Source organism: Hydra vulgaris, chromosome 12, assembly GCF_038396675.1.
Source record: "Hydra vulgaris chromosome 12, alternate assembly HydraT2T_AEP".
Lineage (NCBI taxonomy): Eukaryota > Metazoa > Cnidaria > Hydrozoa > Anthoathecata > Hydridae > Hydra > Hydra vulgaris.
Genome location: NC_088931.1, coordinates 73,790,744 through 73,813,997, shown reverse-complemented (window position 1 = coordinate 73,813,997; position 23,254 = coordinate 73,790,744). Strand labels below are relative to the sequence as shown.

The 23,254-nt window shown below is 28.4% G+C and overlaps 1 protein-coding gene across 2 annotated transcripts in view; it reads left to right on the top strand.

Moving 5' to 3' along the window:
• LOC100192269 (focal adhesion kinase 1) overlaps positions 1-23,254 on the top strand; it is a 124,096-nt gene that overhangs the window by 46,538 nt on the left and 54,304 nt on the right. For both annotated transcript variants that reach the window (XM_065814387.1, XM_065814388.1), the window contains exons 5-13: positions 9,271-9,325; positions 11,749-11,889; positions 12,026-12,103; positions 13,951-14,058; positions 14,176-14,293; positions 14,957-14,987; positions 15,404-15,540; positions 15,664-15,761; positions 19,493-19,592. In XM_065814387.1, the coding sequence (XP_065670459.1) occupies positions 9,271-9,325; positions 11,749-11,889; positions 12,026-12,103; positions 13,951-14,058; positions 14,176-14,293; positions 14,957-14,987; positions 15,404-15,540; positions 15,664-15,761; positions 19,493-19,592 (866 nt within the window). The remainder of the gene's footprint in view (positions 1-9,270; positions 9,326-11,748; positions 11,890-12,025; positions 12,104-13,950; positions 14,059-14,175; positions 14,294-14,956; positions 14,988-15,403; positions 15,541-15,663; positions 15,762-19,492; positions 19,593-23,254) is intronic.

The window sequence follows — 23,254 nt, the reverse complement described above, 5'->3', positions numbered from 1 at the left end:
TTCACAAGCCGCACACATGGTGTCACTGGCATTGATAAAGTGCAAGAAGGTTCAGAGATCTCTAGCTACAGATACAACAATTGCAGATCCTAACTTAGCAGCAGATATACAGACAGAACGTTCTACATTAGCAGCTGAATCTCCGATTGTAGCCGATAATTCACCGGTTGTAGCAGTTGAATCTCCGATTGTAACAACTGAATCTCCGATTGTAACAACTGAATCTCCGATTGTAACCGATCAACGCCCTGGAAAACGAAAACGTTGTGTAACGAACTGGAAGAAAAATGTGATTAAGCGCTTACAAAATACAGGTAGCGAATATGTAAAGCATGGCGGAACGTTACAAAAAGCTAAGAAATTAAACAAACATTATTTAATAAATCACAGTTGCAAAAACAAATGTGCTGAAAATTTGACTTTAGAGCAGACTAAAACTCTGTTTAAAAATTTCTGGAAATTGGGAGATTTTGATGCACAAAATCTGTTTCTTGCTGGCTGCGTGAAACAATCAACAGTAGAACGTAGACGACCAAGAGTAAGAGAAAACAAAATTACGAAAAATAAAAAAAAACATGCAAAGGATTTTGCACGAGTATACTCTGTGTTTGCAGATAATAAGCCCGTTACTGTTTGCAAACCATACTTCTTGGGGATATTTGACATTAGCAGCGGTCGACTAAATCGTGCGTTAGTCAACCAACGGGAGAATGGTGGTGTGTCAGGCAAAGATGGACGAGGAAAATATTATCACAAGACACAACGCATTCATGAGGAACACATCACTCGCATTAAAGATCATATTCGCATGTTTCCCACATACTAAAGTCACTATACTAGAAGTCACAGTGCATCTCGCCGCTTTCTACCTGCTCATTTGACGGTATCCACTATGTACGACATGTATAGAGAAAAATGCATACAGGATTCAGTCGAACCACAAAAAGAGTGGAAATTTCGGGACATTTTTAATCATGAATTTAACTTGACGTTCCATCAGCCACTAAAAGATACATGCAAGAAATGTGACATTTTTAAAACATAAAAAGAAATGTGACATTTTAAAAAAAATCTCAACTAAAAGCAGCGCATGAGATTCATTTGCGCAAAGCAGAGAAGGCGGCCAAAATCGAAATATAAAAATTGCACTGTTATGGATGCATTTGACGCAGACGACGAGTATTGAACTGGTGAATCATAAGTTTATGGTCTCTGGGCATTCTTATTTGCCTAACGATGCAGATTTTGGAATAATTGAGAGAGCAAAACCAAAATCCACAGAGATCTTCGTGCCAGAACAGTGGTACAAATTGATCGAGAACTGCTTTATGAAGAAGTGCTTCAGTGTTGTAAGATTAAGCACTGATAATTTCAAGAGTGTGGAGCCCTTATTGAAATTAATTACAAATCGGAAAGTGGATGAGAGTGATCAGAAGGTCAACTGGCTGGATATGCAATGGCTGCAACTTAGAAAGAGCGAGCCATACAAACTGTTCTTTAAATACTCTTTAGATGATGACGCATCATTCAGTTTCATTTCGCTAGCAAAACGCGGACGTCAAACGAATCTTAGTGAAGTGAGTTTGGCTCCACTGTACTGTGGAGCAACAAAACTGAGCAAAGAAAAATACTCAGATCTAATGAAACTGTTAAAGTATATTCCTCCCATCTATCATGACTTCTATCAAAAGTTGGAACACAGCGGTCACAACAAGGATGTACTAGAAGATGAACTGCTCGATGACAGCGGCGATGATGATCAGTAAATTCGTGTGGTTTTTATTGTACTGTTTGTAATAATGAGGACTATTTTTGCCAATAATTAGTAAATAGTAATTGTGTATTTTTACAACATAGTATGAATTTGTACTACTTGTCTTAATTTGAATTGCTATTGTAAACAAATAATATGAAATCTGTTCATGATTTTACACTAAAATGATTTAGCGATTTGTTGATTATGTTTACAGAAAAAATGGACCAAGTCCATAACTATTATTATATTATTAATAATTATTCAAAAATTTATTTGTGCATTTCACATATCTTGTTGTCTAAGAAAAAAGATTTAAAATGATATTAGACATCAATAATATTACATATGGCTGATTTATAATATATGCAAACACTAAGAACGCTTATTTCTAACAATATAGAAATATGGACTTGGTCCACTTTTACTCTTATGGGCTCATATATATATATATATATATATAACAATTTTTTTTTTTAATATGCCAATACATAAGAAGCCAAGTTTGGGGCAATATTAAAAAATTACAATTAAAAAGAAAAATTTCAAAAAATGTTGACATTTACCTTGTGCTCAAGCATCAAAAACTCCGAAAAAATGCCCTAAATGAACAAAAATATTGAGATTTATCTTGAACGCAAGATAAATCTCAATATTTTGTAAATTGAAATAATAATTACAAATAATTGTAATTTTTTATTTATTTAAATGTGCTCATAATGGTTCCAGTTTTTTATTTAAGATTGTTGTGTATCCTGATTTTTCATAATTGTTGCTTAAATAAAATTTTTTTGTGTGGAAAAAACACTTTTAATAAGTTCAACAAAATAAATAAATTTTCATTTAATATTAAAAGTGTGAAGACACAAGCATTATTTAAAGTCTACTCTTGTTTGCTTTGTTTGCTTTGTTTGATTTTTATACAGTTTTTATGTTGTGAGTTTAATATTCTGTTTGTTGCGTTTAACTGACTAAGGCATATCAATTTTTAATGCCTAATATATTTTAAATATAAACCAACGAAATTTATACACAACTAGCAATTATCCATAACTAAAATACGTTACATAAGTACTCCCTTGATACCAAGATAATTGCTGTGAGAAAAACCCATTCAAAATACCATGAAAAAAGATGTCATCGTGTGACATTAATTTACAAATATTCGTACTAAATACTAAAATTTTACGACACACTCCCCAATTTGTAGACCAAATATCTACAAATTATCAAAATGTGCATCAAGGGCTGTTATATGTATAAGTTTTTTAGCTTTTGATTTTGCTTTTCATTCCAGTCTTTGCTTTGTAGGGTCATTTATGTTTTCTTCAGTCTCGTTAGAACCTTGGCAGCTAATTTCCAATGGATAGAGCATCTGAACCGCTCTTTCCACTATTTAATTATTTCTCGTTCTTAATTTAGCACCTCAAATTATATTGTCTTCTCCTTGTATAAGTTTAGTAACTTTACCAATTTTTTTAATTGCCTTGATTCTTTTTTTTGGTGTTAGATCTGGTAAGCTATTTTTCCAGAGCAGCCAGTTCTCTGCTAATTCTGGTAAAATTGATTTGTCCCAAAAATATTGTAAATCACATATTTGTTGATAAATTAATTTTGCTGTTAGCATTATTGGGGATATTACACCAAGTGGATCGAAGACTTAAGCCAAACTTCTTAATATTTCACTTTTAGTTAAACAATCTGTTTCGGGAGTAGGCCTGCAATCGACAAATAAAGTGTCATCCCTTTTGTACCATAGCAAATCAAAAATTTTTAAATAATGATGATGTTGTTAATTGATGGTTACTTCATTATAGTTTTCTCCTGAATAATTTGTTTCCAATACAGGAAAATTTGAATGCCGCTTGTGAAAGTTGAATCCTGCCTTTTCAAATAAATGAATTGCTGTTAGCTTCAAATTTTAAACATACTCCATATCAATCCCTTCAGTGATTATATCATCAACGTATATGCTCTTGTTGATTAATTGAATTTCATTCTTTTGATGCGGGTTATGATTTTCATATGTCAATAAATGTTGTTTGATTACTCCCCAAGTATAACGGGACTAGATGTACATCCAAACGGGATTCGAGTGAACTTCTTTACTTTTTAAGTCGTATATCCAATAGAAACAGAAGTCTTCATGATCTTTGGTATCAACCCTTATTTGTAAAAAGGCTTGTTTAATGTCTCCAGTTAGAAAAACAGGTTGCAATCTGTTTTGCAAAATAACATTAAGTAGTAAAGGTTGTAACGGAGACCAATATGCAAACAATTGTTGAGTGAGAGTGATCCATGCTCTTTAACTGAAGCATCAAACACAATCCTTAGCTTAGTTGTTTCAGAATCTTCTTTTATCACTGCTTGATGAGGCATATAGAATATCCTCTTTTATGTTGGTTTGATTGGTGCATACTCAATAATTCCATTCTTAAGTTGTTCTTGAATAATATTATTGTATTTGATAAAATCATTTGCTTTCTTTTCCAGCTTTCTTATTAAATTGTGTAACCTGGAGATGCTCCCTTCTGAATAAGATGCCAGAGTTGAACATTCTTCTTTCCATGGTAATCCAGTGTTATAAAAACCAGTTGAGTCTTGTTGTATTTGTTCTTTAAACTGTTCATATACTTCATTTTAATTTCCTTTGCTTTGGTCTTCCAGACCAAGTACATCCAAGCTGTATAGTTCTTTGTAGCAGTTATTGGTTGACTTTGTAAAGTATAAGCAGTCCGAAGTACTTTGTCCTGGACCCATAATCATCCAACCAAATATGGTTTCTTATGCAATAGCTTTTTCGTCGTTTCCAGTCCTGAAGCCTTTTAACTTGATTCTTGCAATATTCCCAGCACCAATAATAAGATAAATTTTATGATCATTATAGTTATCTTTATTGTCAAAATGCAATCCGTCTAAGTGTTTGTACTTCTTCTTTAAGACGGGTATCATCAGATTTTGGAGCACTGTAAGTACATTTCATTCCAACTTGTAAAGTTTTATATCAAGACTGCAGCATCCATTCGTCCAATGTAGCGTAATGTTGAACAACGGAAGATTTTGGTGGACTGAGCCACTCATTGTTTCAATGTTTTTTGCTTCCCATTTGTTTGGCTTTAATTTTAGATATTTGATTAGCGTAGATGAAGCGTAAGAACTACCAGCTCCAGTGTCCAAAAGTGCTCTCACATTATATTCACCAACTTTCACAACAATTGTCGGATGAATAGTTTGTCCTTCGAATCCAACCATAAGGGTACCCTTTTTTGATTTGTTTTTATTAACATCAGTACATATAGATGAATGATGTCTTCCTTTGCAGTGATAGCAAGAATGCTTACTTATGGCAGTTCGATACTGCATGATTTGTTGAAGTGCAGTTAAAACAGCGATGGTTTTCTTTAAGGAATTGTTTTCTTTGCTTTTTGAGTCGATTGGATTTTTGTACATTCGTGACTATGGTGATTTTGTGAACTGCAATAAGCACACTCAATTTTTATTTCATTATGTTGAAAATTTGATGTTTGTGCTTCCAATTACCTTAATATTTTTCATTTTCGTTTTCTTTTCTGATAATATTATTGGTCATCTAATAGATAATTCTGGATTTCGTAGTGTATAGTCACGTAGAGCTTCGATCAGCTGTTCAAAACCCCACTCCTGCCATTTTGAATCAGTTTGAGTAATATCCGCTTTAACAGGACCAAGTTTGTCAAGAGTTTTAGGTACCAGTATTTCTGCTATTTCCAATTTGTTTAATGTTTTTAATGAGTTCGTACTGACGTTTAATTTTATGTAAAATTGATGTATTTGATCCATGTTGGTATTTTTTATGAAAGGAAGATCCATAATATCATGACCATACTGACAAATAATTTCAGATGTGATTCCTTATTTTTGATTCAACACCATTTTTGCTTTTTCATATCTGCTTGCATTAAAAAGAAGTCTAGCAGGTTCTTTTTTTGGAATGCTTGATAAGAGTTCGTGCAGGTATGATAACTTTGTTACAGGAGGATTGTTTGTGTTGTCAATTTCAGTGCTGAACTGTTGCCAGAAACATACCGGGTTAAGAACGGTGCCATCAAACTTAGAAATTTTTAGTCTGGAAAGTTTTGCTTTAAAGTTGTTCGTATGTGTACTATGCATGCTTTGAGTTGCTTCTTGTTTTACATGAACAATTTATTCCTGCATTATCTTCTTTTTTGTAATGTCTCTTTCTATGTTATGTTATTCTAATATAGTAAGAACATCGCTTTCATGTTTAATTAAATTGTTTTGTCATTCGTACCAGTAATCAATGTCTTCATTGTCGGCATTACCTTTGTTTCTTTTTAATTCTTCTATGTTTTTTAGATCAAGTTGAAAGTTTCCAACTTTGACTTTGAACAATTGGAAACAACAATTTCACTTTGATTGTTGGTTCCAATTGTTATTATTCAATGCCATGCGTACTTCTAAACCAAATCGCTCAACTTTTGATATTGTTATTTCCAATTTTCTTGTTAGTGTTGCAATAGGATCTTTGTGTTGCTTAGGAGGCATTTTAATTTTCGTTGTAGGTTTCCTTAGACAGTAGATAACTTGTTGAAGTGTTCAGATTCCAAAGGTCCTTTTAATATTTCCATTTAATATTCTGTTTGTTGCGTTTAACTGACTAAGACGTAAGAGTTAGGGTTAGGGTTATATCATTTTACAAATATTCGTGCTAAATACTATAAGCTTATTACAAGTAAAAGAGTTTTATTTTAACCTTTTAAAAAGTCATTAAAAGAAAAACTTGTAATCAGTAAATTATCATTCAAAATTCTGGAGTAAACATTTTAGTTTCATCCATATTTTTAACAAAATGAATGTCATTTTTTTCAAAATAGTGTTGAATTTTGAGTCAAATATTGTTAAAATTATAATGGAAATATAGAAAATAAAGTCACAGAAAATGATAGTTGTAAGTGCAAATAGTAATGAGAAACTATTAATAAGTGGTATATAAAAGTGAAATAAAAAAGTGAAAAAAGCACAACTTATTAATAAGAAAGTCAGCAATATAATAAGAGACTTGTGGATGAATAAAAGAATATTTTGCCATAATTGCTATAATTACTGATTTTTCCCCAATACTTTGCAAGAAAATTGATGCAATCCTTAATAATTCTGTTGTTGATCTTATAAATGTAAGTTGCAGCAGGTCAACAGCATCTATAAAGATGAAACAAGCAGCTCAAAAAATACCAGTTACTGTTAAAAAAGATCTCAAACTTAGTATCTAAGTTTCTTCCTACCCCTGCATTGTTCATTTTATTGGAAAAACACTTTTTGAAATCAATAAAGGATAAAACTAAAGAATGATAGACTTGGTGTTCATTCACTAGGCACAACCATTGACAAGCAACATTTATAGCATCTCAGTGTTATGCCATTAACCGCTTCATCTGGGGAAAATCAGTAAAATTGTGTGATGAAACTCTTAAAAGAGTTTTGAATTAAAGAGTCGGATTACTTTTACAACATCAAGCAATATAGGTATACATAAAGGATCTCTAATAAGAATATCTACTGGGCTAGATAAGTATATAATTTTCTTAGCTTGCAGACATATTTTTTCTGATTTGAGAATCACACACTTCTGTGAAGCTGTAACATATGAAAAAAAAAAATACAGCCACTGATAATCTTCTATTTAAACAATTAAAAAACTTGTTCGAGCAGCCTAATTTAGAGTTGAGTTAAGAACCATCTTTGTTAAATAAATTTTCTTGGGAAGAAGCTAAAGGAACTGATGTTGACAAAACTGCTATAGAATATCTTGACTATTGTAGTTTTATTTATCAAGAAATGATACTGTCAGGAAAGATAAAAAGAGTTAGCAGAGCTAGTGGTCAGCTTTTTTCTGCTTCTAACATTAAAGTTAAAAAGACAGGAACTGTTCGTCATGCAATATTTCCAGGAAAATCTACATACTATTTAAAAATGCAAATTCTTTCAAATCAAATTAATTTAGCTTCTTTGGTTAATGAAATATCCTCGTTAACGTTTGAGATGATTGGAATAAACAAGTAATTGAGAGCTGACTAGTCTTGCCACCTCAGTATTTCCTCACGCCATCATTGTATAGATCATTTCTAATTTTTAAAAAAAGTATTGTTTTTGTAAATGATCACGCTCAGAGGGCAAATAAAATGATGCAAAAATTTGTTTACTCGTACAGAAATGAGGACCTTTTGCTTTGGACAAAGTTTGCTCAATTCTTAAGGCATCATTTTATAAAAAGCTTTTAAAAGTTTTACAATTTTTAGATTTTCAAGATCCACTATACCACTAATAATTTTTATTTTTTTAAAATGTGGGGTAAACAAGAGCACCATTTTTAGTGTTTTTGTTCATTGCATTAGTGTTTTTTTAACCAATGAACAATTCCCTTGCCAAAACAATTATTAAATCCTTAACCAACTAATCTAAATAGTTTTAATAAAAAACTAATTTTTCTCAATAAATTTGCTTTTTGTACATTTTTGTTTTGTAAATCATTACAAATAACTATTTTCACAACTTTTTATAAACATAAGCATATACAATAGGGTGGTGCTAAAAACAACTTATTTTGAAAATGTCAGCTGACAACCCCTAAATGTGTTTTATATAATAAAATAATACTGGATTTAAACAATTTTTGAATAAAAAATATTTTTACAGGTGCCACAAGGCCCTTATACATCAAACAGGTCCTTAATATTATAAAAAACAAGTTTTTCAAAAGTATATCATGTTGGGGCTCAAATGAAGCAAAATTATGTAAAAATTTCAAAAATAATCATTGTTTTATAAAAAGCAGAGATAAAAAAATTATGATTAAAAAAATCTTGTTAAATTCCCTTTTTTTGTTATAAATTAAAAAATGTCATTTTCTATTTAGTAAAATCTAAAATAATAATATATTTATAAAATGATTCATATTTTTGAAATTTTTATATATTTTTGCATCATTTGAGACCCAACATGACATACTTTTGAAAAATTTTTTTTTTTATATTATTAGGGACCTGTTTGATGTATAAAGGTCTTGTGGCACCCATAAAAATATTTTTTATTCAAAAATTTTTTAAATCCAGTATTATTTTATTATATAAACACACATTTAGGGGGTATCAACTGACATTTTCAAAAAAAGTTGTTTTTAACACCACCCTAATAAACAAATTAAGGTCACCTTAATTACTTTAGTGATTGTGAGTTTTTATTACTTACAGAACAATTTTATTTTTTTCAGTATGATTTTTTAAATTTTTTTAAAAAAATATGTTTATTTGTAGTTTAAATCTGAAAGGGGTATTTATTGAACATAACAGATTATGTGAAATGTATCATGATATATATTTTTTAATGGAATAGACCTTTATGCTTACAGTACTCACAACTGGCACTTCTAAAAGAGAAAAATTCAGTTGTTTTTTCCTTATCATTTCTGTAAATGTTTTTTAATAAAAGATTTTTAAAATGCAAACTTTTTTTTTATATAGAAAAGAGTTTGGGTTAACAAGGTTTCTCCCACAAAACATCATAGAGACATGGAAGGTGAGTTCTTATTAGATTATATAAATATGTTTTTTTATAAGTTTTGGCAACAACAGCAGATGCTTCAAAATATTCTTGAAGTTAAAATCTTACAATGTCTAATTTTGGTGATGTGATGTAGTGGTAGAGTGCTTGTTGTATAAGCAATAAGCTCCAAATTTGATCCCCTTCTGCATCCTACTGTGCTCAACTTGTTTCTTTACGCAATGGTCTTGTTTGTCTATGTTTTGTAGTTAAAGAGTTGAAAGGCGGTTGTAACCCACAATAAAGTAGCCTCATCAACTGTAGTGACCTTCTTGGCCTTGAGGTGAATAACATTAAAAATAATTTGATCCTTGCTTCAAGGCAAGACTCTATTTTGTCTCAAGCCTCTTTAGAACAAGAATTACATTAGAATTACATTAGAAGAATTACAAATTTTTTGGTTTGTCAGATTTAGAATTGTATTTGAATATGAATCTAAAATCATTAACATTAACTTTGTATATATGTCTGTGAAACACCCATGTCATTAGTTCATCAGATATTTTGCTAAGCTGTTGAAGTTTTATAATTTGTAAGAAATTTTGTTTGTTGACTCATAGTAAAGGGTGTTTTTTTTAGAGGTATAGAACTTTAAGTTGGCATTACTGTTCAAGATGACGACCGATTTAACAGGTGACAAGTGATTTATTCTCAGTTTGGTTTGGCAATTCATCATGAATAGACTCACACCTGAACAACGCTTGCAAATAGTTAAATTTTATTTCGAAAATAATGGTTCTGTGCGGAATACGTATCGCGCTCTACGTCCATTTTATCCTCGACAAAATCATCCATCAGAGCAATTAATTCGATTAACCATGGAACGTTTTCGCACCACGTTTACTCTTATTGATAACTCGCATCCCCAGAGACGCCGTACGGTGCGTACAGAAGAAGCTATTGCTACTGTAGAGCGTAGCATTGCGGAAGACCCGAATGAGTCTATCCGCCATCGAGCACAGGAATTGGATCTGTGTCCATCCACTGTATGGAAGATTTTGCGGAAGGATCTTGGTATGCGTGCTTACAAAATCCAACTCGTGCAAGAATTGAAGCCAAATGATCATCAAGCAAAGCGTAGATTCGTCGAATGGGCCCAAAACGAGATTGCCATTGTTCCCGATTTTCATAAGCGAATTTTCTTTAGCGATGAAGCGCACTTCTGGTTGAATGGTTACGTCAACAAACAAAACTGCTGCATTTGGAGTGAAGATAATCCTCAACTGTATGTCAAAACGCCGTTACATCCAGAAAAAATGACTGTTTGGTGCGCTTTATGGGCTGGTGGAATCATTGGTCCGTACTTCTTCAAAAATGATGATGGCCAGAACGTTACAGTCAATGGTGATAGGTATAGAGCCATGATTACAAACTTTTTCATTCCTGAATTGAACAACCATGATGTCCCGGAGCTGTGGTTTCAACAAGACGACGCAACATGTCACACAGCTCGTGCCACAATCAATTTATTGAAAGACACGTTTGGTGACCGCCTAATTTCACGTTTTGGACCTGTGAATTGGCTTCCAAGATCTTGTGATTTAACACCGCTAGACTACTTTCTGTGGGGCTATGTAAAGTCATTGGTCTATGCGGATAAGCCACAAACGCTTGACCATTTGGAAGACAACATTCGCCGTGTTATTGCCGATATACGGCCACAAATGTTGGAAAAAGTCATCGAAAATTGGACGTCCAGATTGGACTACATCCGAGCCAGCCGTGGCGGTCATATGCCAGAAATTACATTTAAAATGTAATGCCACAAGATTATCTTTTTAATAAAAAAAAATTCTTGTCAATCGAATAATCCATCGTTGTTTTATTGCAATTTAAAGCTCTATACCTCTAAAAAAAACACCCTTTATATATTAAAATAATTTTTTTTAAATTTAAATTAATATTTGATTATTACTCATAATTATTAATCTTATTAGCAGCATAAAAACCAATAGGAAAAAGTTGTTTGCACTGAGCTACGAATCATTTTTCTGCAATATTTCAAACAGTTATTAAGTGATTAAATAATGATCTGTTTGATATTTTGATCAAACATTTTTGATCTGTTTGATATTTTGTAGGAATGTATTATTTTGCTCTTAATATGTACAATAAAAACATAAACATTTTCATTGAGAGTTTTATTATTTAGTTTTCATATTTTAATTAAGTTCAGTTCTATAACCTATGTCTTTTGTTAATGAGTTTTAAAATTAGCAATAAGTTTGTTTAATGAAAAACCTTTAATTATTTATTGTACTTCATTTTTATTAGTTTTTTATTATTTAAAATACTTGCGTTTGCTAATGAATCCCTGAAATTATAATAAGCACTTGAAAATTAAAATTTTACAAAGATTATTTTGATGATTAGGTTCAGTATTAAACTTTTTTATTCAGAATAAAGATATCAGAAAACAAATTCAGAAGTTATTTAAACAATATGCAAATTTCAAAGAGGATGCTTGTTGCTTTAAGTTTTATGAGTTATTAATTGCTGTTCAGCGGTTTGATTTAGAAGTTTATAAATGTTCCCTTGGGGTAAGTCTTTTTGTCTCTAATATGTAATGTTTGTATTGTATAAAATTTTGTTTACATGTTTCAACATTTAAAATTGTGTAATGTTTTTGATAATCAATTCTTTTTTTTATGATTTTTTTTGGAATAATTTTTTAAGAGTGTTTGGTCAATTGCTGTAGATGTTGTGGTTGGACCTAATGATGGAATAAGTTACCGTCCAGAACAAGGATCAAAGGTTATTTTTGTATTAATTAATAGAAAGTATTTATTAACTGAATCCCTAAAACTCATTTATACATAATCTTTTAATTGAATGGTTGCAATCATAAAAGTGTGGTGTAAGTAAATAGGATCAACTGAAGATAGGTGGTATAAGGCAGTGACAAGCCCAGTGTTTATTAGAGATGCCGTGTTTCTTTTAGTTATGAGCAGGGAAGTGGAGGTAAAGGGTTGTTCTTGAGATAGCCTTCCTCCTTCCTTAGTAAAAACTGGTGCAGCAACAATAGTTTTTAATTATTACTTTGTTTGTGTTCAAACTTTAAAGAATTCAATTCGTGCAAACCTCTGTGCTCATATCTGAATAATATAAACTTTGAAACTCTGCAATAATTTTTTACAAAATTGTGTGGGTTTTTGATTTTTTAGACGCTAAAAACTTTCATAATTGAAAAATTTTGTCATGTTTTTAAAAGCAGCTCTTGAAATCAAAAAAAGATAATTGCTCTTACAATTTCTGTGGATCTAAATTCAAATGACTGCAAAAAAATTTCTATGAGAGATTACAAAAATTGTAAACTTTTGTGTTAACTGATTCTGTTTACTTTAAAAGTGGTATGATTTTTCTATATATGTAGTTATAAATACAAACAGAATGAGCATTTTTTGTTACGTTGTGGTAGGCAAAAATTTCAAACTAAAATATTAAAATAAGTTTGTTAATTGAGTTATTATTGCAGGTTAAAAGTAAAATGCTAAGTTTTTTTGTTAACAATAAAAGTCAAGATAAAATGTAGTTTTAAAGATGAAGAATCTCAATAAGAAACAAGATAAAAATGTTAAAAGTCCTATAATTGATTTCTTAAAATTGAAGTCCTAAAATTAAGATTAAAAGAATGTTTAAAGATAAAGATTTCAAAATCAAGGTAAAATTTAATTTGTTTTTTCAAATGAAATTCACTCCCAACAAGGTCGCAAGCAACCATTTGTTAAGTTGGGAGTTAATGGAAAACAAAGAAGGAAAATAAAGAAAAAGAAAGAGATTGACATAATACTTGAAATATTCTATACTGTATGAGTCATGAAATATTTGAAAAAAATACTAAACTGAAACGGAAAAATATTTGGCAGAAGTAAAATAATTAATTTATTAGAAACTGAAATAAGGAATAAAATTTTTGCAATATTAAAAGTTAAGAAATAAATATTAAAAAAAAAGAATTAAACTGAAATTAATTTCAAGAGAGCTGACTTTTAACTGAAATAGGAATTATTTTATAAGTAACTGAGATAAAATGCAAATTTAGTAATCTGTGAATAATAACATCTTTTTATCATAGCAATTCCTTGCTATAAGATTCTTTTTCACAAGAACAACTCTTTCCAGAAGTTGTTCTTGTGGAAAAGGAGGCTTGAATTAAAACTGATGAAAAGTAATAAAAAGTTTCATGATTTGAGAGATTTATAAAGAAAAGAATCCCAATCAGCCTTAAGGTGAATCTGATGTAAAATAAGTTTAGTTTATATAGGATTTTTGAGATCATTACATGATCTGAGATGATATCTGAACCGCTTAAAGCAGAACAAGGAAAAACTGAGCATAAGCTAGGGTCAGACACAAGCAGTAAAGTGCTTTTTGTTAAAAGTTAACTATCTGGCTAAAAAATTGAGAAGGGAAATTTTTCAGGAATTTGTACACCAAAGTTGTTGTTACTTTTTTATTTAATTAGTATTTACTTTTTATTTTTATTGGTAACATTTTATATATATTTATATCTTATAACTTTTGTTTATAGCTGTATATTTTTTTATAACTTTCATTTACTTTTTTATTTATTATTTACTTTCTTTCATCTATTAACCTAGATTAATCGAATGGCTGAGTTTTTTCAAATTTCCAAAATCCAATCTTCCAAAGTTGGAGCTATGCCAGGAAAAGCATCACTTACAATTCAAGTTGAAGGGAGCAAAGAAGTATTTATTGTTTTATTTTATTAGTTTAGAAAAAATTAGAAAAAAAAAAAAAAGAGTAAGAAATTTAATAAATGCTGTATTAAATATAAACTGTTTTAAACCATTCTAATTATATAGCCATTAGTTTTCATGTTGGATTCTATAAACAAAGCCATTGAACTTGCTGATTTGATTGATGGATACTGTCACATAATAAATGGTCAGCTCTCTAAATCACTTATTGTTAAAAGAGCTGGTAATTTTTTATTTAACTTTTACAAAATAAATTTTTTTAGATAATGAAAAATTTAAATGAGGAGAATTAATTATTTAATTGCGAAGGATTGCAATCTTAGTTTTAGTTTAGTTCTAGAAATAACTTGTTTTTAGATAAGTGTAGGATTGTGTGGATAATATAGAATATAAATTTCCCAAATTTAAGGGTCTAAAAAGCAATATTTTGTGTCTATTTACTAGATGCTATATAGTTTTTAAAATAATCTTTGTGTAAATTTTTTTTTAAAAGAAGTTGTTAGTTTAAAAAAATATTGTATCTATTACAAATATTACAGCATATTAACAGCTTCTATATATAAAACTCTCTTCTCTCAAAAATATTTTAATTTTAAATTATGGTCAAGAAATTTCCACTACCTAATTTGATTTTTTGAAAAAAAAATAAAAATCTAGTCCTGGTGTCTGTTAGAATATATGCATCCATACAGTAGTAATCTATGTTGAGTCTTTTATTGTGACTTTTTTTTTTTATATAGTTACAATCAAGTTTTAGAATATTTTAAACCTTGCAACCACCAGAGTTTCAAAATCTATACTTAAAATTTATTTTTTTCACCTTAAAGTTTACAGTTTTAACATGGAAAATTTGAATTTATAGGTAATCTTTTTTTTTTTTTTTTAGATAGCTACAGAAACCTGCCATCAATTCCTGGGTATAATTTTATTATACTGATTTTATATTGATTATTTTGATTATATATATATATATATATATATATATATATATATATATATATATATATATATATATATATATATATATATATATATATATATATATATATATATATATATATATGTATATATATATATATATATATATATATATATGTATATATATATATAATATTTTTAAATTGTTAAAACAAAATAGAAAAAAGAAAAATTTTATAATAAACTTATGAAAAATAAAAAAAATGGTTTTTAGGAAAATGACTTGAAGTAAATGTTTATTTGATTTATTAATTAAAGACAGTGTATTCTTACTTTTGCACAAAATATGATCTCACTAATGTAGTCATATAAAATAGTTGTCTTATTTAATACAGTTTTTTTTTAATTGCGAAAGTGAAAATTCAGTAGCAATTGTTCCCAATCGTGTTTCCTCGTCCTCATTGATACTAAACTCCAGCAAAAATGGAGATTTCGCTGACTATGCAGAGATTGATGATAATAGTTTGAGAAGAGATGCAAATTCAAATTCAGGTGATAAAGCAAAAAAAAATTTCAGCTGTTTCATTTTTTTTGTACTTTTATATATATATTTTTATAGATTTGAAATTTGAAAAGAAATTCAAAAACAATTGAATTTACATAGTTTTTATTTAGATAAAGACTTTGTGGTGCCGTCTAAGAACTTGACTTTAATTGAAATTATTGGACAAGGTCAGTTTGGTGATGTTTATCGTGGTATTTGCAAAACAACAGTAAGACATTACTTATATTTTATTATTACTTAAAGTTATTATTTTTACTTTTAATTAGTATTACCTAATTTGTGCTTTATGATATAAAATTAGAAGTAACTAGAGAAAGTGAAATAATTAGATACCGTTACATACATAATTCAACTGATAATGAAGTATATATTATTATAACCATGTAGCCTACATCATATCAGTCATTATTGCAATATAACAGTCCTCACTACAGAAAAGCCAATCACACACACCCCTACCAAATTTAGGCAACACCAATAATTTTTAGAAAAAATAGGGATATAGAGAAAACATGCATAAAAAGCATATCCAATTAATCTAACAATAATAAATAGTAATATATAGTGTAAAATATATAAAAGTACAACAATTTTAGCAACTTGTATTTTTAATAAATTTTTATCTAACAACATTTATCACATTGGTAGTGTAGTTGAGTATTTAGTGGTTTTTTATTAGAATAATTTTTATTATTTTATATTATCATTTACATTTTAGTCTATTTTTTTTTGTCATTTTTGTTAAAAAAATTTATATTTTATTTTATATATTTATCTTATTTTATACATGTATCTTATTTTATATATATATATATATTTTATTTTATTTTAAAATTGTTTTATTATTTGGTATTGAATTCACTCGCTATCCATATTATTTCTTCAAAAATATTAGTGCTTTACAAATTTGGGTGAGTTTAGGGTTTTGGCTGTTTGTAGTGAAGGCCTTTTTTACTGCTGTATGGAGTAGGCGTAAATTGCGAGGTAAAGCATAAATGGCGATGATGTTTATCTGACGGGATAAACTAGGTATTGGTGCTGAGCCTCTTCGAAACGCCGGTAATAATAAATGTGATTCTGAGGAGAAGTTCATTAACCACCACTAGCAAATTTTTGCTAACCTCAAACACTTTTAGGTCGGCAGTTAGATTACTATAGTGTCTTTGTTTTGTTCTGAACATCTGTTCAATATATGTTAAAGTTTTTTTTATCCTTTCTCTCTTCCTAGTTTTTGCCTTATTTTACTTGGGCTTGACAGCTTGGTCCTTTGATGCATATTTTTGCATTTTTTTAAGTTATTGTTTTTACTTTTAATCACCTAGCTTTATGAAAGAAATAATTAGAAAAAGTGAAGTAATGATAGAATTTGATTAGACATTTTGGAAAACTGTTTTTTCAAAAAGTTTTGAGAAAATATGAGGCTCATTAATGTATTGACATGAATGGCAAGGTTTATGCAGACATTTGATGGATAGACAGATGCAGATATGATGTTTGAATTTTTAGATGCAATTAGATTGCATCTAAAAATCTTAAATAAAGAATTTAATCATTACATTCTTATGAGAGGTCCAAAATCACTTTTTTCTAGCTTTTGTAGTTTAAGTATCTTTTCATCCTGGTTTCAAATTACTCGTTAATTTTTTTTTCATAATAAATATTTAGCCTTCTACTTCAATTTCAACAAAAGTGATTAAAAGTCAATTGTTAAATTAAATGAAATCATTATTTATATTAAATATAAGCAAAGTAAAATCTATTTTAAATTTTTTTCTGTTTATTCTATCAATAAAATGTGTAGTTGTTATAAATAACACAAAAATTAAGCATTATATATTTAATTAATCTTTGTTAAAAACAATTTGTTCTGATTTTGTAGAAATACAAAATAAATTGGTGAATGGTATTGTAGGTGGTTGTGGATTACAAAATAACTCAATGAAAGCTATGTTGGTGATGGTTGATTACAAAATGACTTGTTGAAATTTATTGTAGATGATTGTGGATTACAAAATGGGTTGCTTTTAGAACTTTCCGAGTATAGTACTTTTCCTTTAAATTGTTTTCCTTATCATTTGTAGACATAAAATAATACTTTTTTGTATTTTTATCTACAATCTTTCAAATAGAGTTTCTTTGCAGCAATGACCTACTTGTAACTCTAAAATAATTAATTTCAATTTTTAAATAGCATTTTGACAAATCTTTTTCTTTTTCAATATTTTTAATCGGCATCTGATTCTCAGTTAAATGCTTTGGAGTTTTAAACAAGCTAAAATAAAAATTTTTCTGGACTAATACAATCATTCAATTTATTTGATTTGGTGTGTAATAAAGAGATTGAAAACAAAATACTCTACAGTTATTCCTTCTTTGTTTTTTTCCCTAATCCAGAATACTTTCCTTGTTGATGCTGAAGAGCTTTGGCTAAATTTTGTCAAACTATTTTTGCAAGAATGATACAATCATTCAAATTCTTTTATGCGTCTTTACGAACTGCTTTTACGACTACTGAGCAGTAATCTTTGAGATTTTCTAAAAGTCTTTTTGATACTACTTGAATACTCTTTAAATATAATTTATGACAAAACAAGATAAGCTTGCTAAAGCCTCTTGCTAAAGAATATTTTGCAATTTAAAATGTGAGGCCTATAGTTTTATAGAAAAATGGTGAAAATGGTTGAAATTCATTTTAGACTAAGCAAGCAAGTTTTTTTGTGGTAAACTTGTGGGTCTCATGTTGGTTTCATGTTGGTCTAATAACTACTTATAGTTATTAGACCAACATGAACTTATCTCAATTAATGCAAAAAAGAAAAAAAATTTTAGAAGACATTGGAGTTGAACATTTTAAATTTTTTTATCCTGCATAAAGGTTTTAAATTCTTTATGATAACTCCATGTTTTTTTAATAAACCTTGGACAAAACAAGTTTAGCATCCATGAGAGAAAGTACTTATGTTAAAAGGCATATCTAACAGAAAACCTTTAAAAAAGTTATCCATATTCATTTCTTTTTTAATTTAATTAAAGACTTTTTGATAGCTTTGTCAAAATATCTAAAGCTGTATGTGAAGTGCAAAACAGTTAAACAGCAGAAATTATCTATCGAATGTATTGGCTGTTTTTTAGCTGTATTGTGAGGCTTCCTGTAACATTTCAAATGTTGTTTTTATTCCATCTGCAATATTTGCTTTAGTTTTTAAAGCAGTTGCTAATGTAGGTAAAAGAAAACAATATTTTTGATTAATATGTAAACCGGAAGATGCGAAGGTCCCACAATGCTTTCCAGTGTAGAGTTAGTTGTGTGAGTTATTATATCTTCACAATTTTCAACTTGCATTAATTTGTCTGCAATCAGACCGATAGAGAATACGCATGTGTCTGTTTTAAAATTTATGTATTTCTTTGAGTATCGATAATGTGTTAGAATCATTAATTAGATTAATTTTGATTTTGATCTGGTCACTTTCCTGTTGTGGTTCACTTACATCGACAAAAAGAACTCTTGTTTTAATTAATTTTGTCTCTTTTTCAAAGAATTTATCCTCATTTTTCTAAGTACTATAAATTAATGAAAGTTAATGAATATGGTATGAATATGATAAGTTAAGTTTTTTCATTAGTTTTTTGTCATTATTTGTTGTCATTAGTTTTGTCACAGTGCCAGTTCTGCAAGATTAAAAATCTTCTAAAATCTCAATACCTTATTTTATATATTTGGTATTGATGAAATCATGTATGTTTTTTGTTAGTACAAAAACAAAGTTTTTAAAATTTCATCAAGAGAAAACTTAATGAATAAATATTTCACATAAGACTTTTTTTTTAATGATTTATTTTGATTTATTGTTAAAACATTATAGAAAAAGTTTTTAAGAAGAAATAAAATCTTATTTTAAGTCAAGTTATAAAAAAGTAAAAAAAATTTACTTATAGCTTAACAGTGAGCTACCTGTTGCTGTGAAAACTTATAAGGTTGAACTTGAAAAAGAGCAGGAGGATGCCACTCGTGCTGAAAAGTTCTTGGAAGAAGCGTGTAAGTATTTTTACATTACCTACCTTTGAATTTTAATGAGGATTGTAAAAGTTGGTTTTAAGTGTTAGGTATACTGAAATATTTTTCAGATCGTAAACATTTAGTTAGATATAAACACACTAAAACATTTTAAAATTTAATTAAGGTTTAAATTAAGTGAATAGTATTCTCTTTCCTAATAATTTTCATAATTAATTACTGCAAGTAGAAATGTAAATGTAAAAATTAAAGAGCATTTTTAAAATTTTAAAAAATTGTAATGAATTTGTAATACTATTAATAAAATACTATTATCAATAAAACTATCAATAAAATATATATACTGAACACTAACATAAAAACAGGGATTTTCTTTTTCCGGATATCCAAATAGATTTCTAGAAATTTTATTTTAATAACTTTATTATAATAAATTATAATAATTATAATAATTTATAAACTCTGTTTAAATAAGATGAAAATATTTTTTATTTTATATAAAAGAACTCCTGCCAAAACCTAAACCTATAGTCGATGTATATACACTCCACTGCGCCTATCCCCATTTAAGTCAGTCAATGTATGTACACTTCGCTGTTATTACAGTTTTAACAGTCAATTTGTAAACGTATTGATGCACAAATTCTAAGAAACTTTGAAAAACAAAATGATATATATATATATAATAGTTAAAAAACATAAATCAACTTCGAAATAAAACTTTTTTGAAAATACAATAAAAAACAACTTCTCTATAGAGGGTTTTAAAAAGTTAAAAAAAACAACCTCTCTATGGAGAACTTGAACTCGCAACCATATTCAGTCGTGCCTCTTTACCACTGTAAACACTACGTCACCATTTTACTAATTTGAAAATTTTTAATATTTAAACATTTTTGCATGCAAATAATGTTAAGATTACGTGCATAATGTTAATATTATGTTTTATGATAAATAATTTATAATAACACATTAAATAATATAACAATTTGTGCGTACAAATAATGAATTTTTTTTCAAACACATGAGATATTCTTAGTTACACAAAATGCATTTTTATATCTGGATATTTTTTAGAAATGTTTTTCAGATATTTTTAGAAAGATTTTTTCTGGGTTTTCAAAATATAACCAGGATAATCCCTGTAAAAAGAACAATTGCAAAAAATATATATACAGTGAGTTTTGAGTTTTACACATTCAGTTAATTAAATTAGGGCTATTAAGTTTTTAACACATTTTTAATGATATTTTAGGGAAGGATTCTAACTTATTCAATATTTTTTGTATACCTTTTTGTAGTTCTTACTCTCTATTCTGTCCATGCTGTCTTTGCATCTCTGTGCCAGTTCTTTTATGTGATGGTTACAATGCCAACCTTCTATAAGTTTATTTAATTAACTGAATTTTATTTTTCACCGTATTTTCTGTATTCTCTCATAGATTTTTAATTGGATTCAGAAAGAAGTATTTTACTTGTATGTAAATGTATATTCAATAACACATACATACATACAGTACTTTGGAAAAAAATTAGCGCATTAAGATTTTATTGTGTAAAGTTTATTTAAAATATCATAAAATTGAAACTAAAGAAGATATAGAGAAGATATAAATATATAAGGAAGATATTAAATTAATTTATTTATTTAAAAAAAATTTTTAGTTAAACAAATACATCTTTTTATCCTATTAAAACAATTTGTATCTCGGATGATATATGAAAACATAAAATTATTTATAAAAATGTTATCAAACATAACAACAAAAATTTGGAATAAATTTACTATGTTTTCCTTTCAAAGTGTTACTAAAACTAGAAATAAATCTACTTTGTTTTCTTTCATTTATGCTTTGACTGTACAATAGGGTGGGTCATACTTTTAAAATTTTGGATATGGGTGTGCACGCAATATTTTTTTGTATTAGGATATTAGAAGAGACATTAAAGATTTTTTTTTTCTTTAAAAGTTTATCTAGTGGGGGCGCAGGGCATTTGAAAAATATAAATTTTACTAAAAACTCATCAAAATGGCACTTTTCTGCCTTTTTTTATAAAAAGCTTATGGGAATGCAATCATCAAAAAAACAATAAATATATTAAAATAAAAAAACATATATATTAAAAAACAATATAGACATAAAAATAAAGCATAATCTATGGTGCTTCTTTACTTAAGGCCATACAAACACGGTAAACGTAAGAAATAGTTGTCTACCATTATGGATTTTACAAGTAAAAAAGTATTTATAAATGTTGGAAATGGTAGAGCATTACCATTTAGAGGGTAATAATTTAATTATGTAATAGGATATTGAAAGAAACGTGAATAATTTTAGTTCTCTTAAAAAGTTTGTCTTATGTGGGCGCAGGGCGTTTGAAAAAAGTTTTACTAAATACTCATCAAATTGGCACCTTTTTTCCTTTCTTTTTTAAAGTCCTATAGAGATTTTTCCTATTAGGATATTAAAAGAAGACTGAAACTTGCTCTATAAATAATAAATGATATAGTTCCTACAATAATTCACAAACTGAAGTTTAGAAACTTCTGAAGGGTTAAAAATTTATTGGTCCTTAAAAAATGTCATAAAAGAGAAAAAATTTATTTAACATTTAATTTATTTACTGTGATCATAAATAATATCCCAAAGCAAAAGAAAACAACTAAACAAATTTATATTGCCTAAATTGATTTAAATAAATCTTTTTTTGATTGGATCATGGGCATAATTTCTTGATGTGCTTATGTTGCTCTGATGTATCCATCTCTTCTATCTTTTCTAAATACCGATTAAGAAGCTCTTGTTACTTCTTGGGCACATCTTTCAATAGCTTGCACATGAACAGGAAAACAAGGTACATACAACGGGGTGTCATTGTATTTTAAAAGTTCATTCTTTGACAATAAACATGTAACTAAATGTTCATGTACATCCAAACTCCAATTAATTAGATCAAAATATAAATCAGCATTTTCATTATGTATATGATGTTTTCTACTTCTTACATTAGTGCTTCTGTATTCTGAATCTCCTCTTAATTTTAAAATTGTTGTAACTGCAAATTCTGTTTCTGTTTTTTTTTTTTGATTACATAACAATGTTTGAAGAACATTTTCACTATGAGCATTCCATGAAGATGATAAAATATAGGGCATTACAATGTCTTTAACTTTAAGTCTTTGATGACAAAGAAGTTTTAATTGCTTGAATGTATGGTTAGGCCCTTCAGTCCACTTCCACTTTACTTTGATTTCAAACCAAAGTAGCACATAAACTCCAACAATAAACTCCACCAGAAATTGAAAATTATATGTTTCTTCAACTGAAAGTAAGATTTCTGAGCACCAAAGTAAACATATTCTATTTTCAAAATTCAACAATCTTGCATGTGAATGTGGCCCAATTTCTTTGCTTTTAGGATTGTCCTGAAAAAACTCCTGCGTTAATTGCATGGGTTATTTCATTAAGATACTTTTAATCATCTGAAAGTGAGTTTACAACTTCACAGTCAAGATCTATCATTGCATTAGAAAATTCAATTTTTATTATGCTATCTTTGCCTTTAAAGCTAGTAACCTTTCCTATAAGTTTTACAATAGACCAGATAAGTTACCTATAAGTTTTACAATAGACCAGATAAGTTACCTATAAGTTTTACAATAGACCAGATAAGTTACCTAT